This window comes from Manis javanica, chromosome 1 (assembly GCF_040802235.1).
Source record: "Manis javanica isolate MJ-LG chromosome 1, MJ_LKY, whole genome shotgun sequence".
Taxonomy (NCBI): domain Eukaryota; kingdom Metazoa; phylum Chordata; class Mammalia; order Pholidota; family Manidae; genus Manis; species Manis javanica.
Window position 1 is genome coordinate 208499203 of NC_133156.1, and position 24764 is coordinate 208523966.

The 24764-nt window shown below is 39.6% G+C and overlaps 1 protein-coding gene across 9 annotated transcripts in view; it reads right to left on the minus strand.

Annotated features, from left to right (window-relative positions):
* MTA3 (metastasis associated 1 family member 3) overlaps positions 1-24764 on the minus strand; it is a 161357-nt gene that overhangs the window by 96734 nt on the left and 39859 nt on the right. For all 9 annotated transcript variants that reach the window (XR_012121614.1, XR_012121616.1, XR_012121615.1 and 6 more), the window contains one exon: positions 6239-6365. Coding sequence is in view for 6 of the 9 variants with exons in the window: in XM_036990816.2 (XP_036846711.1) it covers positions 6239-6365 (127 nt within the window). In the remaining 3 variants the exon portion in view is untranslated. The remainder of the gene's footprint in view (positions 1-6238; positions 6366-24764) is intronic.

Consider the following 24764-nt stretch of genomic DNA (forward strand, 5'->3'; position numbering starts at 1 on the left):
GAAACATAACTCCAAAGACGGTGATCAGATCCCAAGGTTGGCAAGCAGGGAAGGACTGGCTCATTTAACACAGACTGACTAGCTACACCAGAGGCTGCAAAGAGGCATTAATCACTACACATACAATGCTGTAATTAGCAGTTTTTAAACAGCCAAGCTTTGTGTGCTTAAGATGTGGAAAAACTGACACAGGACCATACATAAGACACATACAAAATTTAGGTACCCAATCAAGTAGGCAGTTCCCAGTTGCTACTATATATCTAGCATCGTAACATCACTCTTTTGGTGTAATAGTAGTTTACATGCTTAAACTACTATTTTAATTTAGTTCTGCCATTTGACTAGAGCATCTAAATAGAAAAACTATGTGAAAAAATGGAAAACCAAAAAGCCTACCTATTCAACAAGTTACTGAATAGTTTCTTTCCTATCTGACACCTTTTAATACTTAAAATCATTTATACATTATAATACTGTATATAGCAGCAGCCAGGCAGTCCAATTTTAATTTCTGAATCTGCCATTTAAAAGCTGTGAGACTGGTAAGTTACTTAACCTTTTTGTGCTTCAGTCTCCTCATGGGTAAGTTGGGGATAGTAACAGGACCTGCTTTATAAAGTCACTGTGAGGATTAAATAAAATACATGTAAACCAACTGGAATAGCACCTATCATGGAGGATCAATAAATGTTAGAATTTTTAAAAACCAAGTTCAACAAACATGAGCTATATATGACTGAAAATAGTAGTATATATACATGTAACAGGTCCAGCAACTGTCAGAACAAATTTTATAGTGCTTTATATGTATGCAGACTATATAATCGATTATTAATGATCTAAGGCACTGTGCATGAAGCATGCTGCCTCTCCCTTCCCCAACAAAAAAATGTCCCAAAGGCATTCTCATTGTTCAAGTCCTATCTATCTCACAAATAAGAGATGAATCACTAACTTTACTGTTCCAGTCCTGGTTCACTCTCTCTTCCGATGGATTCTGAAGGAACAAAGAATTGCTTCCCTGCCACTCTAAGAAGTTTACAGCAACCAGTGAGTATTATAGCTCACAAGTACAAAAAAGGACCTCAGTATTGCCTCAGTCAGGTTTTCTCCTGTATTCTATACAGAACCAAGGAAATTGTGGGCACTTGATAATGTCCCTGAGAATAAAAAGCCAGTGTTCAAAAATTACCCTTTTTTGCTTGCAAAGAACAATGGGGCTTCAGTAATTTTCTCCTGTTAGAGCAGAAATAGATACGGCATGACTTCAACATTAGCAAAATGTCAAGATCACTCCAACGTGTACTTGCTCATCAGCATAAGGGCTGGTTATTTAGCATGGCTCTGTGCTTTGGCCAGAGACTGCCACTAACCACACATTAGCTGTTTGAAAATGAGAGCCACAGATGAGAAAATGTGGCTCTGCACTATTTCTTCTCAACTTGGAAAACAAAAAACCAAAAAAAAAAGCCTTAAATGTCTGTAACTACTCTTCATAACTCAAAAGAATTGCCACCCAGCAAACTCCTTGAGTTTATGAGCTGGGGACCTTGTCATACTCATCAAGCACTTAATAAGCTCCCGATCTAGAACACACCCAAAAAATGTATTCAACCGTGACTGAATAATCATGTATTCTATGTGATTTCTATGTTCAACACAGGTGTCTTATATTATATTGCAATATATTCTCAGCCCTTAAACAAAAATGAAAAACGTATTCCTCATTCTTCCATCCCAAGTACTCTGTCAAAGAAAACCAACATTGCTTCTAAACAGATTCCAAGCTATCAGGAGGGTAAATTAAAAATATACTTGGGTGTTATGGATACTTTCTAAAAACCATTTGTCAGATTCTTGTTCTAGTAAGATTCTTATGACTGGCCACGTACTTCTTGAGCTTAAAATGAATCTTTATAGCTTCTTCCAATTAAATAACAAATGCATATGGCTCCTCCACATTTATTAGTTACATATATCTTCAGTAAAATTACAAAATATGTTCTCATGCTCCATCTCTAAGCAAAAATTAACTTACTTTCCTACTTCTTGAAATGCTCCATGGGTAGGTAAAATGGTAAAACGACTGTTCCTACATTACCTGGCCTGTTTTTCTTTTCCAGTGAAGGATCTAAGTGACACAAAATATATTAACCCTAGCCAATCTAAACACGGTGTCCCCTAAAAAACCTAAATAAAGCTATGATATGATGTTAACGATTGAGGAGGATTCAAGTTAAACAGATCTGGAGAAAAGGGAATCTCAGTATCTTTGTCATGTATTTCCTGTCTTTGAAGATCTGTGTCCACTTCTGAAAAGAAAAGGATGCACAAAGGTCCCAGGAGTTAGGGCATGTGGGCATGTGTGGGCGTGTTGGTATGAAATACAAGGGCCAAGCAAAATCACAGAACCCAAGAATGGACTAATAGTTACCAAAGGGAAAGGGACTGGGGACGATGGGTGGGAAGGGAGGGATAAGGGCGGGTAAAAGAAAGGGGGCATTAGAATTAGCATGTATAGTGCGTGGGGGGCACAGGGAGGGCTGCGCAACACAGAGAAGACAAGTAGTGATTTTACAGCATCTTACTATGCAGATGGACAGTGACTGTGAAGGGGTATGTGGGGGGGACTTGGTGAAGGGGGGAACCCAGTAAACATAATGTTCTTTCTGTAATTGTAGATTAATGATACCAAAATTAAAATAATAATAATAAAAAATAATAAAAATAAAAAAATAAAAAAGAAATACAAGGGGCAAATCAGAGCTTTAGAAAGTCTCCAAACCTGTATGAGCCCAAAAAGAGACTTGGATCCAACACTGACACTGGGGGCTAAAGAGGAGGCACCAACTTTTGAAAAAATTAATACATGTAATTTCCATATAAGAGTTTATGGGACAATCATGACTAGTAGAGAGGGAAATAAAAGAAGTAGCACTGTGAACAAGTTAAAGGAATTTCTTTACCCTGAGGGGACTAGAACACCGCATTCCCTCGCAACCACAACCCTGCACACCCCGGTGCTCATGAGTTCCCTCCCATGTACCCCATAGTTCCTCAAAGGCTGAGTAAATGCCAACTCCTGCAGAAGCTTATCTATCTTTGAGGGTCAGTGTGGGTAAAATTGGAACATTCAGAATATCTCACCTGCCTTTAGTGCGTTTGCATACCCTCAGAGGTGGAGAGTTCATCTTCATATCAATGGGTAAATACCTGGGCAACCGAGGGTGTGTCTGAACCTGAGAGGTTAAGGGGAGAGGGCTGGCTTGCTTGCTGGCTGGCTTTTTCCAGAGCAGAGGAGAAAGGCAGCCTGGGACTGCAGTTTGTGAGCAGTAAACTGGTTTTAAACTTTATTTCACCCTTTGACTGATTTTGGTTTTCAGAGGTATTTTGCCCTGGGATTTCCTCTCCCTGGACTTACACCTGGCACAGTCGGCAGAGTTCCTCTGAACCTGAAATCTGTTATAATAGGTGCGACCTTTGGGAGAGCTGCCCCAAGAAATGACAGGGAGAAGTGATGCTCATGCCAAGGGACATTTGTGTACAGTTGGGCGCCACCACCGCTGCTGGCCGCGCCAACCCTGGCCTATGGCCTGAGCCTAAGGCTACTGCTTCTGCCACTGCTGCTGGCTGGAGCCTGGTCACAACTATGGAAAGAGCAGAGGTCTGGTACATCTTAATAGAGAAGCAACAGGCTGCTGTATACCACACCTTGCTGACTACAGAGCCCATTGCTGGAAAAGCTCCAATGAAGGTAATAACCACCTAGCCCACTGCAGGGTGGGTGAGAGACTGGACTGAAAGTCCATGGAGTGATGTGGCACAAACATCTACCATATATCATGTGACTGGCCATTTGCCTCTGGCATCCCCAGGGAATAATGAAGCAGACGCATTGGCCAGGTGTGCTGGATAAAAGGAAAGGCTGCATCTGATATGGCTCAATGGCTACATCAGTGTTTGGTGCACACAGGGCAAAAGACAATGTGGCTGTAGCCCATCAGTGGGGCTTGCCATTGACCTTAGAAGAAGTCAGCCAATCCCAGAAGGAGTACCCTACACGTTGTGCAAATCAGCAAACCACCAAAAGGGGCCTAGAGCATCTCTTTGCAGCCTATGGCCGGTCACCAGTGACTGAGAGCAATCAAGGCACTCACTTTATTGGGCATGCGTTGAGAGAATGGGTGCAGCAATTAGGAATAAAATGGACATGGCCCTGGACATTTTGACACATGGACCGGCAATGGCTGGCTCTTCTGGCACCTTGGAGAAAAGGCCTGGAAGCTGGCCTCCTGTGTATGCCTGGAATAACAGCAAAGTAGCCTCCCCACAAACACAGTTACTTGCTTCTACAAGTCTTTGTGTCCTGGTTGCACCCCCCTGGCTGCAGCTGCCATGTAAGGCTGGAACGGACAAGCTTTGGACTTAATCCGCATGGGACTTTGAACCTAGCTGAATCCTATGGCTTGAGATTTATCATGATTGCATTGCTGTAGTCAAGAAAAAAATGCTTAAAGAGAGGCTTGACTTTGTCTAGTGTTTGGTAAAAGTTTTGTGAGTAATCTGGCATGGTTGTTAGGAATGAGTTAACAAGTGTAGAAACATATTTTGTGCTTAGTTAGAGATTGTACTGTAAAGTATATTTACTTAATCTGCATAGGCTGAATCCTCTGGCTTGAAGATTATCAAGATTTTATTACTACTGCTATTGTATGCTGTTAGATTGGTCAGAAGAAGGGGAACAGTAGATTGTAAGGTGAGATTTCTGGAGGGGTGGCCTGTGGGTCACCTGGAACTGGAACATTTCCAGAATATCCTCTTGCCTGCCTTTAGTGCATTTGCATATCCTCAGGAGTAGAGAGTTCATCTCCATATCAGTGGGTAATTACCTGGGCAACCGAGAGCATTTCTGAACCTGGGAGGTTAAAGGGAGGGGGCTGGCTTGCTTGCTGGCTGGCTGGCTTCCTCCAGAGCAGAGAAAGATGGCCTGGGACTGCAGTTCGTGAGCAATAAATGGGTTTTAAACTTTATTTCTCCCTTTGACTGATTTCAGTTTTTAGAGGTATATTGCCCTGGGATTTCCTCTCCCCGGACTTATAGTCAGTAACTGCCTGTATTCTGAGTTCAGACATCTTGCTATACCTCAAAGATACACCTTTCATAGACTGCACTAAGAAATAGCTTAACTGTATTTTTGCTTACATTTTACCAGTACAACCAGATCATAAAGGACGACCACCAATCCTCCACAACCCCTGAAACTACAAACCGGCCTGAGATGTTTTTTTTTCACTTTTGTATCCTATTAATGCACTGAGCAGATGCAAGTAAGTAATAAGGAATATAAAGGTTTAATCCCAGAGGTCCTCAAAAGAAAGTAAAAAGCCATATATTGTACAAGTCGAGTCATCTGACTGGGAACCATATCTTGAGTTCTAGATCTTGGATTCCAATAACTCTGTAATGTTCTAGGAATCTGGAGAAGACCAGCATTTCCCAAAATAGCATGTGCCAGTCACTGTTCTGCAGGATGCTAATGAGATGCCCAAATTGAAAAGGTCTGGATTAAATAAGCCTAACATGTTTACTTTACTACAGAACATGCGCAGGGCTTTAATATACTAATACACACTATAAATTCCTAAGGTAAGTGTTAGGCTGGAGGAAGGAAAAACAAGAACATGCAAACAGAACAGAGAGATACCATAAAAGGAGAACAGACGAGACCCCAAGGTCTGTGCTTTATATGGAAAGTGGACAGCTCTTGCTGAATTCCATCCTTCTTATGCGCCAACTGAAACCCAGATGTCAGCCTCCTCCCTCTTGGAAGGAAAAAAAGTTTCTAGTTGTCTATTATGTCACCTTTAGCCAATCATACCTCTCCACACCCCCTAGGATAGCTTGCCCACTCCTCCCCCTCCTAATCCCTTATAAGCCCCCACCTCCCTGACCAGGTGTGACTTCCCCGTTCCCGGCCTGTAATACCCAGACCAGAGAGCATCACCTGGGAATTGCAGTCAAATAAACTGCCTGGCCCTTTGTTGCCTCTCGTCGCCTGCTTATTTTGGCTAGAATTTATCTTACAGCAAGATTCCATTATGAAGCCTTTAGTAAACTAATTTGAGCAAGATTGTGAGGAGTTTGGAAAATGCTTCATAGTAAGTTTCCTTGTGTTTTTTTTTTAATTGTCACAATATTACCAAGGTCTTCAGATGAACTTCCATGAAGCTCTTACCTGATATGTGTTGCAGGCAGGGATTCGTACTGGCGTGACAAGAAGAGTTCCCTATGTTTCAACTGATGTTTCTGTTTATCAGTCAAGTCGGCCTCAACTGTTGTTTCAGATTCTTCCTCAATTTCTTCTACACAAATAAAATTCAAACAATGCATTATTACAAAGCATATCATCTATCCAGATATTACAACAGATCAAGCCAACCTTTTATTCAGTATCTTCTTCAAACTAATTGATTTTAAATTTACATACTATATTAGTCATTTGAATTGCAGCCATAAAATTAAGTTACCAGGGCTTCAAAGGAAGAGGAAGAATTCCAATTTTAAAGTGGCAGGTATAAATGTTCAGCCATTATGTTGTATACTTGAAACTTAATATAATATTGTTTGTCAGCCTCACTTCAATAAAAATTAAATTAAAATGGCAGATGGAATATTTATATACAGTATCCCCGCTTCCCCATAAAACCACACAAAAACGGCAATTTAAATGTATTAACATTTCAATGACAATGAAAGTGAAGCATCAACAGAAGACAGATTTTCAACCAAAAAAACCTCTATAAGACAGAAAGCAGATGTGTAAAAGGAAACAAGTATATGTATATACACTTAACCAAGAAAAGAAGGTGACTATCTACATGTGTACAGAGGGATGCGATGCAGTAGGCAGTCACAAAGCCTGCATGTACTTTGCCCTCAAAGATACCAAGTAATGCGAGAAAGAGGAATGGGGCAAGAGCGAAAAAGCAGGAAGAAAGGGGTTAAAGTCTATCTATGACATCATTTAAAAAACAATAAATGAAAAACAAAAAAGACAACACATTTTCAAGTTTGATAACACAAACACAAAAATTAATAGGATTAGAAAGTAATGCTAATCTCTACAAAATCGGAACACTAAGACAAAGAGATTAGCAACTGAAAACCAAAAGATAAAAAAAATTAAAGGACTTTCACTAAGTCCAACATCCCAGTAATATCCTGTACACAATGAAGAAAACAGATTGCTTCACCTCTTTTGCAGGGGAGAGATGAGAGAAGACCTATCAAAAAAATGACTGAAGAAAATTTCCCCTTATTGAGCAGGCTGAGTGTCCAAACTGAATTCATGGCATACTTAAATTTTTTTTTAAACGCTAACATGATAGATCAAAAAAGGTTAAAGAAAGGAAACACAGTTCATATGCAAAGAAACTAGATTCAGAATGGAATAATTATGAACAGCAACACTATATGCTAAGATGGCAGAGCAATGCCATCCAAAAAAAATGAGATTCAACCTAGAATTGTATAGCAAGAACTGTTTATGAAGTCTAAAAAAAGAGTAATGAAAACCTTTCATTTATTCAATCAACAAGTATTAGGTACCAAAACAGGCACTGCTCAAGATGCTGGAGACAGGCAGTGAGCAAAAGTTACTAAGAAGAAACAATTTACTAAGAAGAAACAGTTCAAAGTGTTTGCCTTTGGAAAACAAGGTTGGAAGAGAAACGTGACAAAGTTTTACATGACATTTTTTTTAAGTATCACTGATATACAACCTTATGTTGTTCTCCAATACACAACACAGTGGTTCAACATTCACCCATATTATCAAGTCCTCACCCTCACCCAGTGTTGTCACTGTCCATGAACATAGTAAGATGTTACACAATCATTAACTGTATTCCATGAGATTTTTTTAAACACTGTATTTAGTATTTTTTTAAATGACCAAATGTCATTTGCAGATATCATTCCAAATAATTTTCAATACAAAAATTTTAAAAATAGATACGATCCTCTGCAGCCTTACCTGGCCCAGACCATGTGTGCCTATGGAAATAGCAGGAACACTGAGAATATGAAGGGTAAGACTACCGTAAGGTGAGAAGGGGGTGTGGTTGGCCTTCTGCTGGGGTAAAGCCCAAGGATAGGCCTCGGAGGCTTTGCTTCTGGAACACTGGTTGGTGCCACACACAGACACACACCCCAACACATTTCCATTCCTCACAACTCTTACAAGTTTTTATCGATGGACCCAGGACCACAAAAGAGTTTTTATCACATAAAATCCCTTAGTTTGGGGCAGTTCTTTTGAACTGTGTGAGAATAAAGAAGAGGCAAAGTTAAATCAGATCTTTTCTACTTTCAAATATTTTTAACTCTGAATTAAAATTAACCTGAAAACACTGATTTAGTTCAGAAAAAGAATTAGGTGACTTAAAATTCTTTTAATGTTCTTTTTAATGAACTACTGAAAGAGAAACACAGCACTAAAAGAGCCATTTACTTGCAAGCCTAATAACACTTCACCAGTAAAGACCAATGAAGTTATTGCTGCTTTGGCACTATTAGCACCAGCAAACGTCACATACAAAATTACACTTTCTGCCTAATTAAGATTTGATGAATTGTTCTGTAAACCACAGCTAGGTGAATTCTAATGAAACAGCAACAGCTCTACAAATAATGGCAACAGCAGCAAATTGTATTTTCTTACACAACCTCTCGGCACAGGGTGAAAGGACTAAATCTCTCACACTCTACCTAAAGAAAGGCAGAAAATGCAACAGCATCTGAAACCCATTTTTTAAATTTTACTGTATTCATTTACATATCTCTGTAACTTTGCATTGGATTCTGAAGAGGAATGACTCCAATGCCACTAACACTGTAAAAACAAACAACCACAATGGCAAAACTGGCATTTAGACAAAGAATATTTTAAAAGATCAAATATAACTCTCATCAAAAATAATGTACATCAAAAATATATTTATAACATTTTAAAACCACTTTACCAAGCTTGATGGAACATCAGATTTGCTACCTTCTAAAAGTCATGAAAGCAGAAGAACCATACTATATGGAGTGATAGAAGAGACTGATACCAAATCATTTACTGAAAGCTGAAAAACTTTCAGTACACAGTTTATTAGCAGTAAGGCTCTGGCAGCATGGAGGGGAGAAAGAGTACAGAAAGAAACTGTACGAAGAATTGTATATATCTTCTGTTTTAGCAGTGTGTGACCCAGCAAAGCTCCCACAAATTTCAAAGGTTTAGGCTGCAGGATAGGAAAGAAGTCATGGCCAAAAAGCTCAGCAAGGCTAATTACACATGCAGGCTAAAAGGGATGGGATGAGGCTAGCACAAACAATGTCCAAGAAACAAGGGTCAGAGCAGAAACTAGCTGAGCAGTCTGGAGTGCCAGAATATCAAGCTGTGGGACACGGGAAGTCAATCTCAGCAGCAAGTTACAACCATACTCAGACAAAGCTTTAGAGACTGCACATGTGATACGCACAAGATCAGAGTAGGTAACTGATTAATTTTGGTACCTGAATAAGGACGGACAGAACACAGAGAGGCATAACCATTACTGACTCTAGGCCCTTGACTTGAAACTGGGTATTTTTTGGAACAGCCTAGAATTATTCCTACATGTTCATTGGGAGGGATGGAAGGGGAAGGGGACAGGTGGAAAGTTCTCCAGAAGTTATCCTTAAGTTTCCTTATGTCTCTATTTTAATGAAATATCAGCCCAGTGATAAGATGCTAGCAGGTATAGACTGTATAGAAAAGCAGGTGGTTTCAGCTGTGTTGTACATTTGCAACCAACATAAGACTGCCTATCAATGATACTTCAATGAAAGAAAGAAGAAACAGAGAAAAAAAAAGGAAGAAAGAAAAGAAAGAAGGCAAGAAAGAAAGAAAAACAGGTGGTTACAAATTTGCCTACAGATGCATTTAACAACTACCCAAATGTTTGAAGGCATATTTATTGGACTGAAAATAGCTCAGGATTGGTGCTCAAGCCTGCCTGGTAATCATTAAAACAGGAATAAGCAAGTTGAATAAAATTAGACAGATTTTTATGACAACTGAGATTTCAGGGAACTAGCTGAATGAAGAGAAAGTCTGACAGTCTAGAAACAAAGGATCAATAAGCAAAAATCAGTATTTCCATCACTAGCAATGAACAATCCAAACCTGAAATTAAGAAAACAACTTCATTTACAATAGCATCAAAAGGAAAAAATACTTAGGAATATACTCTACAAAAGACAAAACTTGGGTACTAAAAACTACAAGGTATCATCAAAGAAATTAAGACCTAAACAAATGGAAAGACTATGTTCAGCTTGGAAGGCTTAATATTGTTAAGACGACAATACTCCCTAAATTAATCTATGGATTCAATGCAACCTCTACTACAATTCCAACTAACTTTTCCACAGAAACTGATAAGCTAATCCTAAAATTCATATGGATAAGAGACCCAGAATAAGCAAAAGAATTTTGAAAAAGAACAAATTTAAGAGGATTAATACAATTTCAAAGTTTATTTACTTCAAACCCACAACAACCAAGGCTCTGTGGTATTGGCTCCAAGACAGACATACAGATCAATGGACGTAACTCAGAGTCCAGAAATACATCCATACCTTCATGGTTAATTGATTTTGGACAAGGATGCCAAGACAGTTCACTGGAAGAATGAACAGTCTTTTCTATAAATGGTGCTGAAAACCACTGGATATTCACATGCAAAGAACGAAGTTGGACCCTCACACCATACACAAAAATTAATTTGAAATGAAACAAAGATCTAAATGTAAGAGCTAAAGCCCTTAGAATAAAACATAGGCATAAATCTTCATGACCTGAGACTAGGCAATAGTTTCTTCACTATAGCACCCTAAAGCATAAGCAACTAAAGAAAAAGCAAGTAACTTGGAATTAATGTTAAGATGTTTATGCTTAAAAGGACACTATCAAGACAGCAAAGAGACAACCCACAGAATGGGAGAAAATACTTACAAATCATGTGTCTTATATGAGGGTCTAGTACCCAAAATAAATGAACTCTTACAACAATAAAAAGGCAACACAATTAAATAATGGGCAAAGGAACTGAACAGACATATTTCTACGAAGATGCACAAATGGCCAGTACATACATGTAAAGACATTCGACATCATTAGACACTAGGGAAATGCAAATCAAAACTACAGTGAAATATTTCACACCCACTAAAATAACCATAATCAAAAAGAAAGATAACACATTGACAAAAATAAGGAGTAACTGGAACGTCTGTACATTTTTGGTGGGAATGTAAAATGGTGCAACTGCACTGTAAAACTGCTTGGCAGTTCCTCAAATTGCTACACAGTTACCATATGATCAAGCAGTTCCATTCCTAGGTATATATCCAAGAAAACTGAAAATGTCAACATAAAACCTTGTACATGAATGTTTATAGCAATATTATTCCTAAGAACCAAAATGGAAACCCAATGTCTATCAACTGATACATGAATAAACAAATTATTATTCAGCCATAAAAAGAATGAGGTAATTCATGCTACAACATGGATGAAACTTGAGACATTATACCAAATGAAACATTATGAAAATGAAAAAGACACAAAGTGCCACAAATGACTCCATTTAGATGAAAAGTCCAGAATAGGCAAATCCACAGAGACAGGAAGTAGATTAGGGGTTGCCAAAGGATGGGTGGAAGGGGAAACAGGGAAGTGACTACAAATTGGTAGGGGAATTTCTTTTCGGAGATACGAAAGCCCTGGAATTAAATAATGGTTATGGTTGCACAAATCTGTGAATATAATAAAAATGACTGTACGCTTTTCTTTTAAATGGGTGAATCACACAGTATGTGAATTACATCAAAAAGAAAAACACTAAACCTGGAGGAGGAAAGGGCAAATTAAATGCAAACATTGAAAAAAATGCATCAATTTCAGTAATAGTCATGTAATGGAATTCTAATCAGTAGCTAAAAATGACTGAGTCCAAGCAACACCATGAAAATATCACACTTGGCATGAGCACAAAACAAGTATGTAGGACACAGAGTACAGTAACACTTATTTTTTTAAGTGCAAAATCAGCACTCTATATAAATATACACATATACAACAAAAGTATAAAAACATGAATGATAAAAAAACCCACCAAAGTTAACACAGAAATTCACCTATGGGGAAACTAAGAAGAGCATGGAGTTAGGGAGGGAAACACACGGCACTCTAAGAATCTGAAGCAAATACGTCAAAATATTAAGAGAAGACAAAGCTGGGTGATAGATTCACAATTAGCACTACATTATTCCCTCTTTTCTGCCTCCTAAAAATACTTCAGGACAGAAAGTGAATAGGAACCAGTAAAAGGAAAACACTTCTTTCGCCTGTAACTAAACTTTAATTCATGTTAAATTCTGTTTTTTTCCCTACTGGGAAAACCACCACAGCTGATCGTCTTCTCTGCATTTCTTTCTACCATCTTTGCCAAAGTATGAATTTCAACTGGCATTCTGTGTAAGATTTATCAATTTCTGAATATATCAAATATACATATTTATAAATATAAAGACCAAATTAATTGTTCTAAAGATTTGAAAAGCAGGCGAACAAAACAGAACAGTAGCCCACCCTGGGAGATGAAAAACAAGAAATAACCATGAGCTGAATGCTTCTATACGAAATGAGATAAACAGGGAGAATATGAAGTGGATGAAGTTAACAGAAGTAAAAAGGAATTTAAAAATGTAAAGTTGGAGGAAGGTTCTGAGCTCTTGGCACCTGACCCATGACACTTTCACCGACCACCAACTGCCAACCTGAGGGGACTTGCCACAGTGTGTCTTGCACTCAGTCATCTGATTCACTGAGTCCCTTGAGAACAGTACCAGGTCATTTATTTATCTTTGTATCCATGCTGTTTTTACTCAGGGGGTAAAAGAGGCAGAATCTCAAAAAATGTTCAAGTAGACCAGCCAAGAATTATCAGGTAACTCAAGTCACTGACTGCAAGGACAGACTCACAAAGTTATGAAATAAAACACTGTCCACAGTAACCATCAAAAAGATACTGACTGTTCACATTTCATTCCAGTGCTTTCTACAATTCTTTCAAGATGGAACACAGGGTGGATGGGAGACTAGGCTTCAAAGTCACACCTGAATTCAAAGTCTAGTACTGCCTGTTCCTAGTGTGTGACCTTCATCTGTAAAGTATGTAAATAATTCCTTAGTGAGCACTAAGTATTGCATATAAGTTGCTTAGAACAGTGCCTAACACAGCACTATATAAAAAAAAATACTATTTTTAAATGAATTTTAATATGATTTTCTTTGACATTTGGAAAACAGTTCCTATGTCCTGAAACAATCGTGCCTAATTAAGAAGGCAAATCATAGTAATATTAAAACAAATTAAATTTGTTTTCACTTTTTGCAAACAAACAAAAATACATATCTAGACCTATAGAGATCCTTACTCAGAAACTCTGAGGTAGAACCACAACAGCCGAGCCTCAATTAAGAATCATTATTGTTAAACACTAATTTTAAAACATTTTTTCTGGCAGAACACCTATGCCAGCTGTTCTCAAGCTTTTTAGTCTCAGGACACCTTTATAATCAAATCTTATCCAGGACTTTTTTTGAGCTTTTCTTTATATGAGCTATACCTACCAATACTGTATTAGAAATTAAAATGGCAATATTTTAAACACAAGAAATCACAAGCACACAGTACATTATCACGAGAGCAATCATGTGTCATACAGGTGCCATACAGCCTCTGGAAAAACTCTGCCATATACTCATGAGAGAATCCATGAAACAATTAAATGACAGTTCAGGATTATCACAAAAATCGTTTTCTCCTCACAGACCCCCTGAAGGTATTCAGGAAGGACTGACATATACAAAAGAAACATTAACAGAAAGTCTAATCTGAAAAGAAAAACAAAAACTGGCTGAAGTGAGTTTTTATATTATTGGGTCTAAGAAACCCATCCAGAAAATTTTATCTTCACATTGCAAGATACAATGACTCATAAGTTGTTCTACAGCAAGTTAGGATCCCATCGGAAGTTTAAGCTATTTCTGCTTTACATTTATTTATTCAAAGAACACTGCATCTGGCAAAGTCTACCCAATCTTGTAATATATTCAAAGTCCATCTGGAATTTTATACGGCCTTAACATGACACCATGCATTTTCCCACTTGCTATCAATTTTAAAAATCAAGAAACAAAATAAAAGAATTAGAAGTAACCAGATTTTCCAAGACCACGCACCATCTTCCTCTCCAATTCACTTACAACACAACAGCCAGAATCTTCCTTCAACACACCTCACATTTCTCCCCTGCTTTTATAAAAAAAATGCCCTCAACAGCTTTTAACCACCATTTAGATCAAAACTAAACTGTCATGGCTGAAAATCTCCTAACCATCTCCCCTGCCATATGTCTCACCTATTTCCCCCAGAACCCCACCTAACTCCTGGCAAAAAAAGGAAATATGTTGATATGCCTACTACCAATGTGTTCTGTGTTATCAGTGAGTAAAACTTACAAAAGTCCTACCCTGATAAAGATTACAGTTGTTCCAGGATTACAGATAAGGATATACACATGGTTCAAGTGTGGTATTATAAAATTATGTAAGGTATAGGACCCGCCAAAAAATTATGTACAAGAGAACCCTGATGTAGCCTAAGGTGCCAGCACTTCTCTAAAGAAACACAGTTTAGACTGAGACCTGAAGGAAAAAAGGGTGTGGGGTGGGTGGGTCCCTGTGCTTTCTTAGTTAAGAACAGAAGACTGGGTAAGACTGGCCCAGGTCCTTATCTGTACTTGGGCTTTGGCTTGACAGTGTTAATTTCCTGCTTTTACCTCTGTATCTGGCTGATTAAATCAGCTGAGAGACTTTAGGGTGACTGGGACTGTCCTGGTTTTAAAACTGAAAGTCCTAAAGTTCAGAGAACCCCTCAGTCCCAGGCAAACCAGGATGGTTGGTCACCCTTGCCCTCCTACTATTCAACCTAATTACTATGAATTGGCCTACTAAAAGAAAACTTAGGTACCATAATAGCTAAAATTTAAAAAACTGAAATACCAAGTCTTACCAAGAACACAGACTTACTGGAACTCCTATACATCAAGAGGAAATGAAAATTCATTTAAGCACTTTGGAAAACTTTTTGGCATTATCTACTGAAGTGAATTTATACCCACACTATGAACAATTAATTCCACTCCTAGGTAAACCTAATGAGAGCTTAAGTACACCAAAAGACTTGTACAAGAATGTTTACAGCACTTTTTTTCATAGGAGTCAAAAACTGAGACCACTTAAATGTCCATCAATAGGAGAATAAATACTACTAGGCCAGAAAAAAAAAACCTGATAAGCAATAACATAGATGGATCCCACAGACATGACACTAAGCAAAATAACTCAGACAAAAAAAGGGTAAATACTGTACACAGTCCATTTAGATGAAGTTAAAGACTGGAAAAACTAGCAGACATTAGAGTAGCGATTAACTGGGTAGGAAGAAAATGGTAATGCCAGGAACTGACACAAGAGAATCTACTTGGGTATTAGAAAGTTTCTCTATCTTGAGTGGAGTGGTAGTAATAGAAATGTACTATCTGTGAAAATTTATTGATCTGAACACTCTATACATTCCATTATATTTTACACCTCGATTTCAAAAAAAATTTTTTTTAAAGAACTAGGATTTCTGCTTTCAGACAAATGAAGTATTAGAGACCAGACCTACCATTCTGTCTCAATCAACCAACCAAGTAAATATGAATAAATAATTTAAAAAAACAAAAAACACATGAAACAATTTTCTCAACACTGGATGAATGGACATCAGGCAATGAACAGTGATTCCTAAGAGACAGGAAACAAACAAGGTGGAACCCTAACACTGGTCCTGTTTACCGCCTTTAGAAAGTTTCCAGACAATGATATGAGGAAGAGAAACTGGGGTAGAGTCTGGCAGGCTCCCAGAGTTGAGGAGACAAAACTAAAAGACCAGTGAGAGAAACTAAAGCAACTAGAGACTGAAGAGGGTGATCCCTGAGCACAGCCCCAACCAGGAAATGGGAGGGAGGAAACTACTGGAAGCCAACGCAGCAATCGGTGGGAAAGTATCAGAGGAACAATGCCCCTACTAACACAGGGCCATGAATGGATGTGCTCCCAAACAGCCACACTAGACAAACACGTAACTGAGAGTATACTGGATAGAGCACCCAGAGAGGTTTTGCCTAAGTAATGGGAAACAACTAAGCTCTAGACTGAGCACTGACTGCTCCATACCCACTTAACAGAATACACTACGTCACAAACACAACCAAAAGGATTTGTTACCAAGTATCCTAAGTGCATCCCAAGACAAAGCTTAAGAAGATTTACAGGAATACAAAAATATCAGAAAGTAAAATTTACAATATCCGCTACATACCAGCTACATATTATGAGAACACCCAAAATGAAAAAGACTGACCATACCAAGTATTGGCAAAGATCTGAAAAAAACAAGGACTCCTGCGCTGCTGGTGAGAACATCAAGCATAGTGGCAGTTTGTAGTTTCTTAAAAAGCTAAAAGTGGGGGCGGAGCCAGGATGGCGGCGTGAGTAGAGCAGTGGAAATCTCCTCCCAAAAACACATAGAGCTATGAAAATATAACAAAGAAAAATCTTCCTAAAATAGAGACCACAGGACACAGGACAACATCCAGACCACATCCACACCTGCAAGAACCCAGCGCCTTGCGAAGGGGGACCGGTGGGCGGGTGCCTGAGACCGGTGCCTAAGACCGGTGCCTGAGGACGGAGGAGGTCGCGCGTTTTTCCCCTTTTTTTTTTTTTCTCTTTTTGGCGAGCGCTTTTTGGAAGCCTTGAAGGGACGGGGACCCCAGTGCTAGGGAGGCAGGGTGGAGGGACTGGTGAGCGGGTGCCTGGGACCGGCGCCTGAGGACAAAGAATATCCCACGTTTTTCCCTGCGGGACCGGTGGGCGGGTGCCTGAGACCAGCACTTGAGGACAGAGGAAATCGCGCGTTTTTCCCCTTTTTTTTTTCTCTTTTCTGCAAGTGCTTTTTGGAAGCCTAAAAGGGACAGGGACCCCGGTGCGAGGGAGGCACGGCGGCGGGACTGGTGAGCGGGTGCCTGGGACCGGCACCTGAGGACAAAGAATATCCCGCGTTTTTCCCTGTGGGACCGGTGGGTGGGTGCCTGAGAACGGCACCTGAGGACGGAAGAAATCGCGCGTTTTTCCCGTTTTTTTCTCTCCTTTTGGCGAGTGCTTTTTGGAAGCCTTGAAGGGACAGGGACCCCGGTGCTAGGGAGGCAGGGCGGCGGGACTGGTGAGCTGGTGCCTGGGACCAGTGCCTGAGGACAAAGAATATCGAGCGTTCCTTCCCTGCGGGACCGGAGGGTGGGTGCTTTTTGGAAGCCTTGAAAGGACAGGGACCTTGGTGCTAGGGTGACAGGGCAGCAGGACCAGTGAGCGGGTGCCTGGGACCGGCACATGAGGACAAAAAAAAAAAAAAAAAAAATCGCTTCTTTTTTCCTTTTTTTTTTTTTCTTTCTTTCTGTTCCCTCTCTCATTGTTGCTGTTGTTGTTTTTGTTTGGAGAGTGCATTTTGGAAGTCTTAAAGGGGCAGGACAGGTCACTTAGACCAGAGGCAGGGAATCTGGGGATCTCTGGGCACTCTAACCCCCTGGGCAGCAGGGAGCACAGAGGCCCCTTACGGAGATAAATAGCCTCCTGGCTGCTCCCCCTCCAACGGGGCTCCACCATTTTGGAGGAACAGCCCCAGCCAGGCCAAGCCCACAGCAACAGCGGAGATAAACCCCAAAGCAACTGGGCAGGAAGCAGAAGCCCTCTCTGCGCACAGCTGCCCAGCACAAGCAACTAGAGGTCGCTATTCTCGCAGGAAAAGGCTACAAACCAACAAGAAGGGAAGCTCTTCCAGTGGTCACTTGTACCAGCTCTGCAAACTATCTCTATCACCATGAAAAGGCAAAACTACAGGCAGACAAAGATCACAGAGACAACACCTGAGAAGGAGACAGACCTAACTAGTCCTCCTGAAAAAGAATTCAAAATAAAAATCATGAACATGCTGACAGAGATGCAGAGAAAAATGCAAGAGCAATGGGATGAGATGCAGAGAAAAATGCAAGAGCAGTGGGATGAGATGCAGAGAAAAATGCAAGAGCAGTGGGATGAAGTCCGGAAGGAGATCACAGATGTCAGGAAAGAGATCACAGAAGTGAAACAATCCCTGGAAGGATTTATAAGCAGAATGGATAAGATGCAAGAGGCCATTGAAGGAATAGGAGCCAGAGAACAGGAACGTATAGAAGCTGACATAGAGAGAGATAAAAGGATCTCCAGGAATGAAACAACACTAAGAGAACTATGTGACCAATACAAAAGGAATAACATTCGTATTACAGGGATACCAGAAGAGGAAGAAAGAGGAAAAGGGATAGAAAGTGTCTTTGAAGAAATAATTGCTGAAAACTTCCCCAAACTGGGGGAGGAAATAATCGAACAGACCATGGAATTACACAGAACCCCCAACAGAAAGGATCCAAGGAGGACAACACCAAGACACATAATAATTAAAATGGCAAGGATCAAGGACAAGGAAAGAGTTTTAAAGGCAGCTAGAGAGAAAAAGGTCACCTATAAAGGAAAACCCATCAGGCTAACATCAGACTTCTCCACAGAAACCCTACAGGCCAGAAGAGAATGGCATGATATACTTAATGCAATGAAACAGAAGGGCCTTGAACCAAGGATACTATATCCAGCACGACTATCATTTAAATATGATGGCGGGATTAAACAATTCCCAGACAAGCAAAAGCTGAGGGAATTTGCTTCCCACAAACCACCTCTACAGGGCATCCTACAGGGACTGCTCTAGATGGGAGCACCCCTAAAAAGAGCACAGAACAAAACACACAACATATGAAGAATGGAGGAGGAGGAATAAGAAGGGAGAGAAGAAAAGAATCTCCAGACAGTGTATATAACAGCTCAATAAGCGAGCTAAGTTAGGCAGTAAGATACTAAAGAAGCTAACCTTGAACCTTTGGTAACCACGAATCTAAAGCCTGCAATGGCAATAAGTACATATCTCTCAATAGTCACCCTAAATGTAAATGGACTTAATGCACCAATCAAAAGACACAGAGTAATAGAATGGATAAAAAAGCAAGACCCTTCTATATGCTGCTTACAAGAAACTCACCTTAAACCCAAAGATAAGCATAGACTAAAAGTCAAGGGATGGAAAAACATATTTCAGGCAAACAACAGTGAGAAGAAAGCAGGGGTTGCAGTACTAATATCAGACAAAATAGACTTCAAAACAAAGAAAGTAACAAGAGATAAAGAAGGACACTACATAATGATAAAGGGCTCAGTCCAACAAGAGGATATAACCATTCTAAATATATATGCACCCAATACAGGAGCACCAGCATATGTGAAGCAAATACTAACAGAACTAAAGAGGGAAATAGACTGCAATGCATTCATTGTAGGAGACTTCAACACACCACTCACCCTAAAGGATAGATCCACTGGGCAGAAAATAAGTAAAGACACACAGGCACTGAACAACACACTAGAACAGATGGACCTAATAGACATCTATAGAACTCTACATCCAAAAGCAACAGGATATACATTCTTCTCAAGTGCACATGGAACATTCTCCAGAATAGACCACATACTAGCTCACAAAAAGAGCCTCAGTAAATTCCAAAATATTGAAATTCTACCAACCCATTTTTCAGACCACAAAGGTATGAAAGTAGAAATAAATTCTACAAAGAAAACAAAAAGGCTCACAAACACATGGAGGCTGAACAACATGCTACTAAATAATCAATGGATCAATGAACAAATCAAAATAGAGATCAAGGAATATATAGAAACAAATGACAACAACAACACTAAGCCCCAACTTCTGTGGGATGCAGCGAAAGCAGTCTTAAGAGGAAAGTATATAGCAATCCAGGCACACTTGAAGAAGGAAGAACAATCCCAAATGAATAGTCTAACATCACAATTATTAAAACTGGAAAAAGAAGAACAAATGAGGCCTAAAGTCAGCAGAAGGAGGGACATAATAAAGATCAGAGAAGAAATAAACAAAATTGAGAAGAATAAAACAATAGCAAAAATCAACGAAACCAAGAGCTGGTTCTTTGAGAAAATAAACAAAATAGATAAGCCTCTAGCCCAACTTATTAAGAGAAAAAGAGAGTCAACACAAATCAACATAATCAGAAATGAGAATGGAAAAATCACGACAGACTCCACAGAAATACAAAGAATTATTAAAGACTACTATGAAAACCTATATGCCAACAAGCTGGAAAACCTAGAAGAAATGGACAACTTCCTAGAAAAATACAACCTCCCAAGACTGACCAAGGAAGAAACACAAAAGTTAAACAAACCAATTACAAGCAAAGAAATTGAAACAGTAATCAAAAAACTACCCAAGAACAAAACCCCGGGGCCGGACGGATTTACCTCGGAATTTTATCAGACTCACAGAGAAGACATAATACCCATTCTCCTTAAAGTGTTCCACAAAATAGAAGACGAGGGAATACCCCCAAACTCATTCTATGAAGCCAACATCACCCTAATACCAAAACCAGGAAAAGACCCCACCAAAAAAGAAAATTACAGACCAATATCCCTGATGAATGTAGATGCAAAAATACTCAATAAAATATTAGCAAACAGAATTCAACAGTATATCAAAAGGATCATACACCATGACCAAGTGGGGTTCATCCCAGGGATGCAAGGATGGTACAACATTCGAAAATCCATCAACATCATCCACCACATCAACAAAAAGAAAGACAAAAACCACATGATCATCTCCACAGATGCTGAAAAAGCATTTGACAAAATTCAACATCCATTCATGATAAAAACTCTCAGCAAAATGGGAATAGACGGCAAGTACCTCAACATAATAAAGGCCATATATGATAAACCCAGAGCCAGCATTATACTGAACAGCGAGAGGCTGAAAGCATTTCCTCTGAGATCGGGAACCAGACAGGGATGCCCACTCTCCCCACTGTTATTTAACATAGTACTGGAGGTCCTAGCCACGGCAATCAGACAAAACAAAGAAATACAAGGAATCCAGATTGGTAAAGAAGAAGCTAAACTGTCACTATTTGCAGATGATATGATACTGTACATAAAAAACCCTAAAGACTCCACTCCAAAACTACTAGAACTAATATCGGAATACAGCAAAGTTGCAGGATACAAAATTAACACACAGAAATCTGTAGCTTTCCTATACACTAACAACGAATCAATAGAAAGAGAAATCAGGAAAACAATTCCATTCACCATTGCATCAAAAAGAATAAAATACCTAGGAATAAACCTAACCAAAGAAGTGAAAGACTTATACTCTGAAAACTACAAGTCACTCTTAAGAGAAATTAAAGGGGACACTAATAAATGGAAACTCATCCCATGCTCATGGCTAGGAAGAATTAATATCGTCAAAATGGCCATCCTGCCCAAAGCAATATACAGATTTGATGCAATCCCTCTCAAATTACCAGCAACATTCTTCAATGAATTGGAACAAATAATTCAAAAATTCATATGGAAACACCAAAGACCCCGAATAGCCAAAGCAACCCTGAAAAAGAAGAATAAAGTAGGGGGGATCTCACTCCCCAACTTCAAGCTCTACTACAAAGCCATAGTAATCAAGACAATTTGGTACTGGCACAAGAACAGAGCCACAGACCAGTGGAACAGATTAGAGACCCCAGAAATTAACCCAAACATATATGGTCAATTAATATTTGATAAAGGAGCCATGGACATACAATGGCAAAATGACAGTCTCTTCAACAGATGGTGCTGGCAAAACTGGACAGCTACATGTAGGAGAATGAAACTGGACCATTGTCTGACCCCATATACAAAGGTAAACTCAAAATGGATCAAAGACCTGAATGTAAGTCATGAAACCATTAAACTCTTGGAAAAAAACATAGGCAAAAACCTCTTAGACATAAACATGAGTGATCTCTTCTTGAACATATCTCCCCGGGCAAGGAAAACAACAGCAAAAATGAGCAAGTGGGACTACATTAAGCTGAAAAGCTTCTGTACAGCGAAAGACACCATCAATAGAACAAAAAGGAACCCTACAGTATGGGAGAATATATTTGAAAATGACAGATCCGATAAAGGCTTGACGTCCAGAATATATAAAGAGCTCACACGCCTCAACAAACAAAAAACAAATAACCCAATTAAAAAATGGGCAGAGGAACTGAACAGACAGTTCTCCAGAAAAGAAATACAGATGGCCAAGAGACACATGAAAAGATGCTCCACATCGCTAATTATCAGAGAAATGCAAATTAAAACTACAATGAGGTATCACCTCACACCAGTAAGGATAGCTGCCATCCAAAAGACAAACAACAACAAATGTTGGCGAGGCTGTGGAGAAAGGGGAACCCTCCTACACTACTGGTGGGAATGTAAATTAGTTCAACCATTGTGGAAAGCAGTATGGAGGTGCATCAAAATGCTCAAAACAGACCTACCATTTGACCCAGGAATTCCACTCCTAGGAATTTACCCTAAGAACGCAGCAATCAAGTTTGAGAAAGACAGATGCACTCCTATGTTTATCGCAGCACTATTTACAATAGCCAAGAATTGGAAGCAACCTAAATGTCCATCGGTAGATGAATGGATAAAGAAGATGTGGTACATATACACAATGGAATACTACTCAGCCATAAGAAGTGGAAAAATCCAACCATTTGCAGCAACATGGATGGAGCTGGAGAGTATTATGCTCAGTGAAATAAGCCAAGCGGAGAAAGAGAAATACCAAATGATTTCACTCATCTGAGGAGTATAGGAACAAAGGAAAAACTGAAGGAACAAAACAGCAGCAGAATTACAGAACCCAAAAATGGACTAACAGGTACCAAAGGGAAAGGAACTGGGGAGGATGGGTGGGCAGGGAGGGATAAGGGGGGGGAAGAAGAAGGGGGGTATTAAGATTAGCATGCATGGGGGGGAGGGAGCAAGGGGAGGGTGGGCTGCACAACACAGAGAGGACAAGTAGTGACTCTATAACATTTTGCTAAGCTGATGGACAGTAACCGTAATGTGGTTGTTAGCGGGGACCTGATATAGGGGAGAGCATAGTAAACATAGTATTCTTCATGTAAGTGTAGATTAAAAATTTAAAAAAAAAAAAAAAAGAAAGAAAGAAAGAAAGAAAAGGGGGATTACTCCTTAACAGGATAAAACTATTGGTAAATCAAAGATCAACGCATGCTTTAAATATCCTCAATGTTGATCACTTAAAGGGTGTCAGATGATCAGCTATGGAGGTACTCTTTTCTGATAATATTCCTTTCTCTAAATTTAAAAAAAAAAAAAAAGCAGTTACTGTGTGCTGACCTCCAATGAGTTCTGCACAGTGGTATAGAGGGCATGTCAAAGTGTGGGCAAAGGGTCTGTTTGTTTCTATGCAGAAGATCAAGGCCTAGCTTGGATACCCAGAAAATGAACTAAGATACGATATGAGGAGGAGCTTCCGGCATCAGCACTCTCTGGAGGACTTGTGCCGGGGGATGATCATCAAAAAGCCTCCACAGGGATCCGGACGATGCTGCGGTTGTGGCTGCATCCAGCCCACCGTCTCCTGGACTTGCCATAAGAATGAGGAGGGAGATGTCTAGGCTGGCATGTGCATACAGTGAGACAACATTTGACCGGATCTGTACTGTTGGAACTCAACCAGGAGTTGGGAGGGATGCAAGTTGTAGCACCCCAAAATCTCATGACTATAGACTATCTATGGTTAAAAGAACATATGGGATGTGAACAGATCCCAGAAATGGGCTGCTTTAATTTGTCTGATGGTTCAAGTACAGTTGGAAAATATCCATCATATCATAGATAAATTTTCACAAATGCCTAGGGTGCCTAAATGGTTTTCTTGGCTTCACTGGAGATGGCTGGTAATTATAGATTTGCTTTGTTTATGTCACCGTATTCCTATTATGTTAATATGTGTGTGCAAATTAGTTAGTAGTTTAAAACCTATACATACTTAAGGTACTATACAAGAAGATATGTCAAAGAAATAATCAATCCTCCCAAGTTTCCTTCATATGCTACATCTATAGCTTTTCTTCTTCCTTCCTAATTACAAACTTTAAATAGAATTCGTGCCTCATATCGAATTTACCGAGTATCATAATTCCTCCAGGTGGTAAAGATACCTCGAGACAAGTGCTGGGCATAGAAGCCACAGGGCATAAATCTGCAAAGAAGTAAAAAGCTATCCTTTGCAAACAATATGGCTTCTCTCTCACTTACCAACTTTACATTTCCCTGTATGGCCCCGGAAGATGACTGGTTAGCCAGAGACGGGTAAGATTCCTCATGGGAGGAACAACCTAAGACAGGCACAGTCGCAGGGGGGCCATCAGGTGAGAATTTGGGGATCAACAGAGGTGAGGCTCAGAACCTCACCCCCCCTGCTTTGAGAGAAATCTTCTGCATCCGTGGATGTCTTGCTGCCCTTGTCTAGCCTGGATTAATACTTAGTCCATAGGCACACACCTGATCATCTGATCAT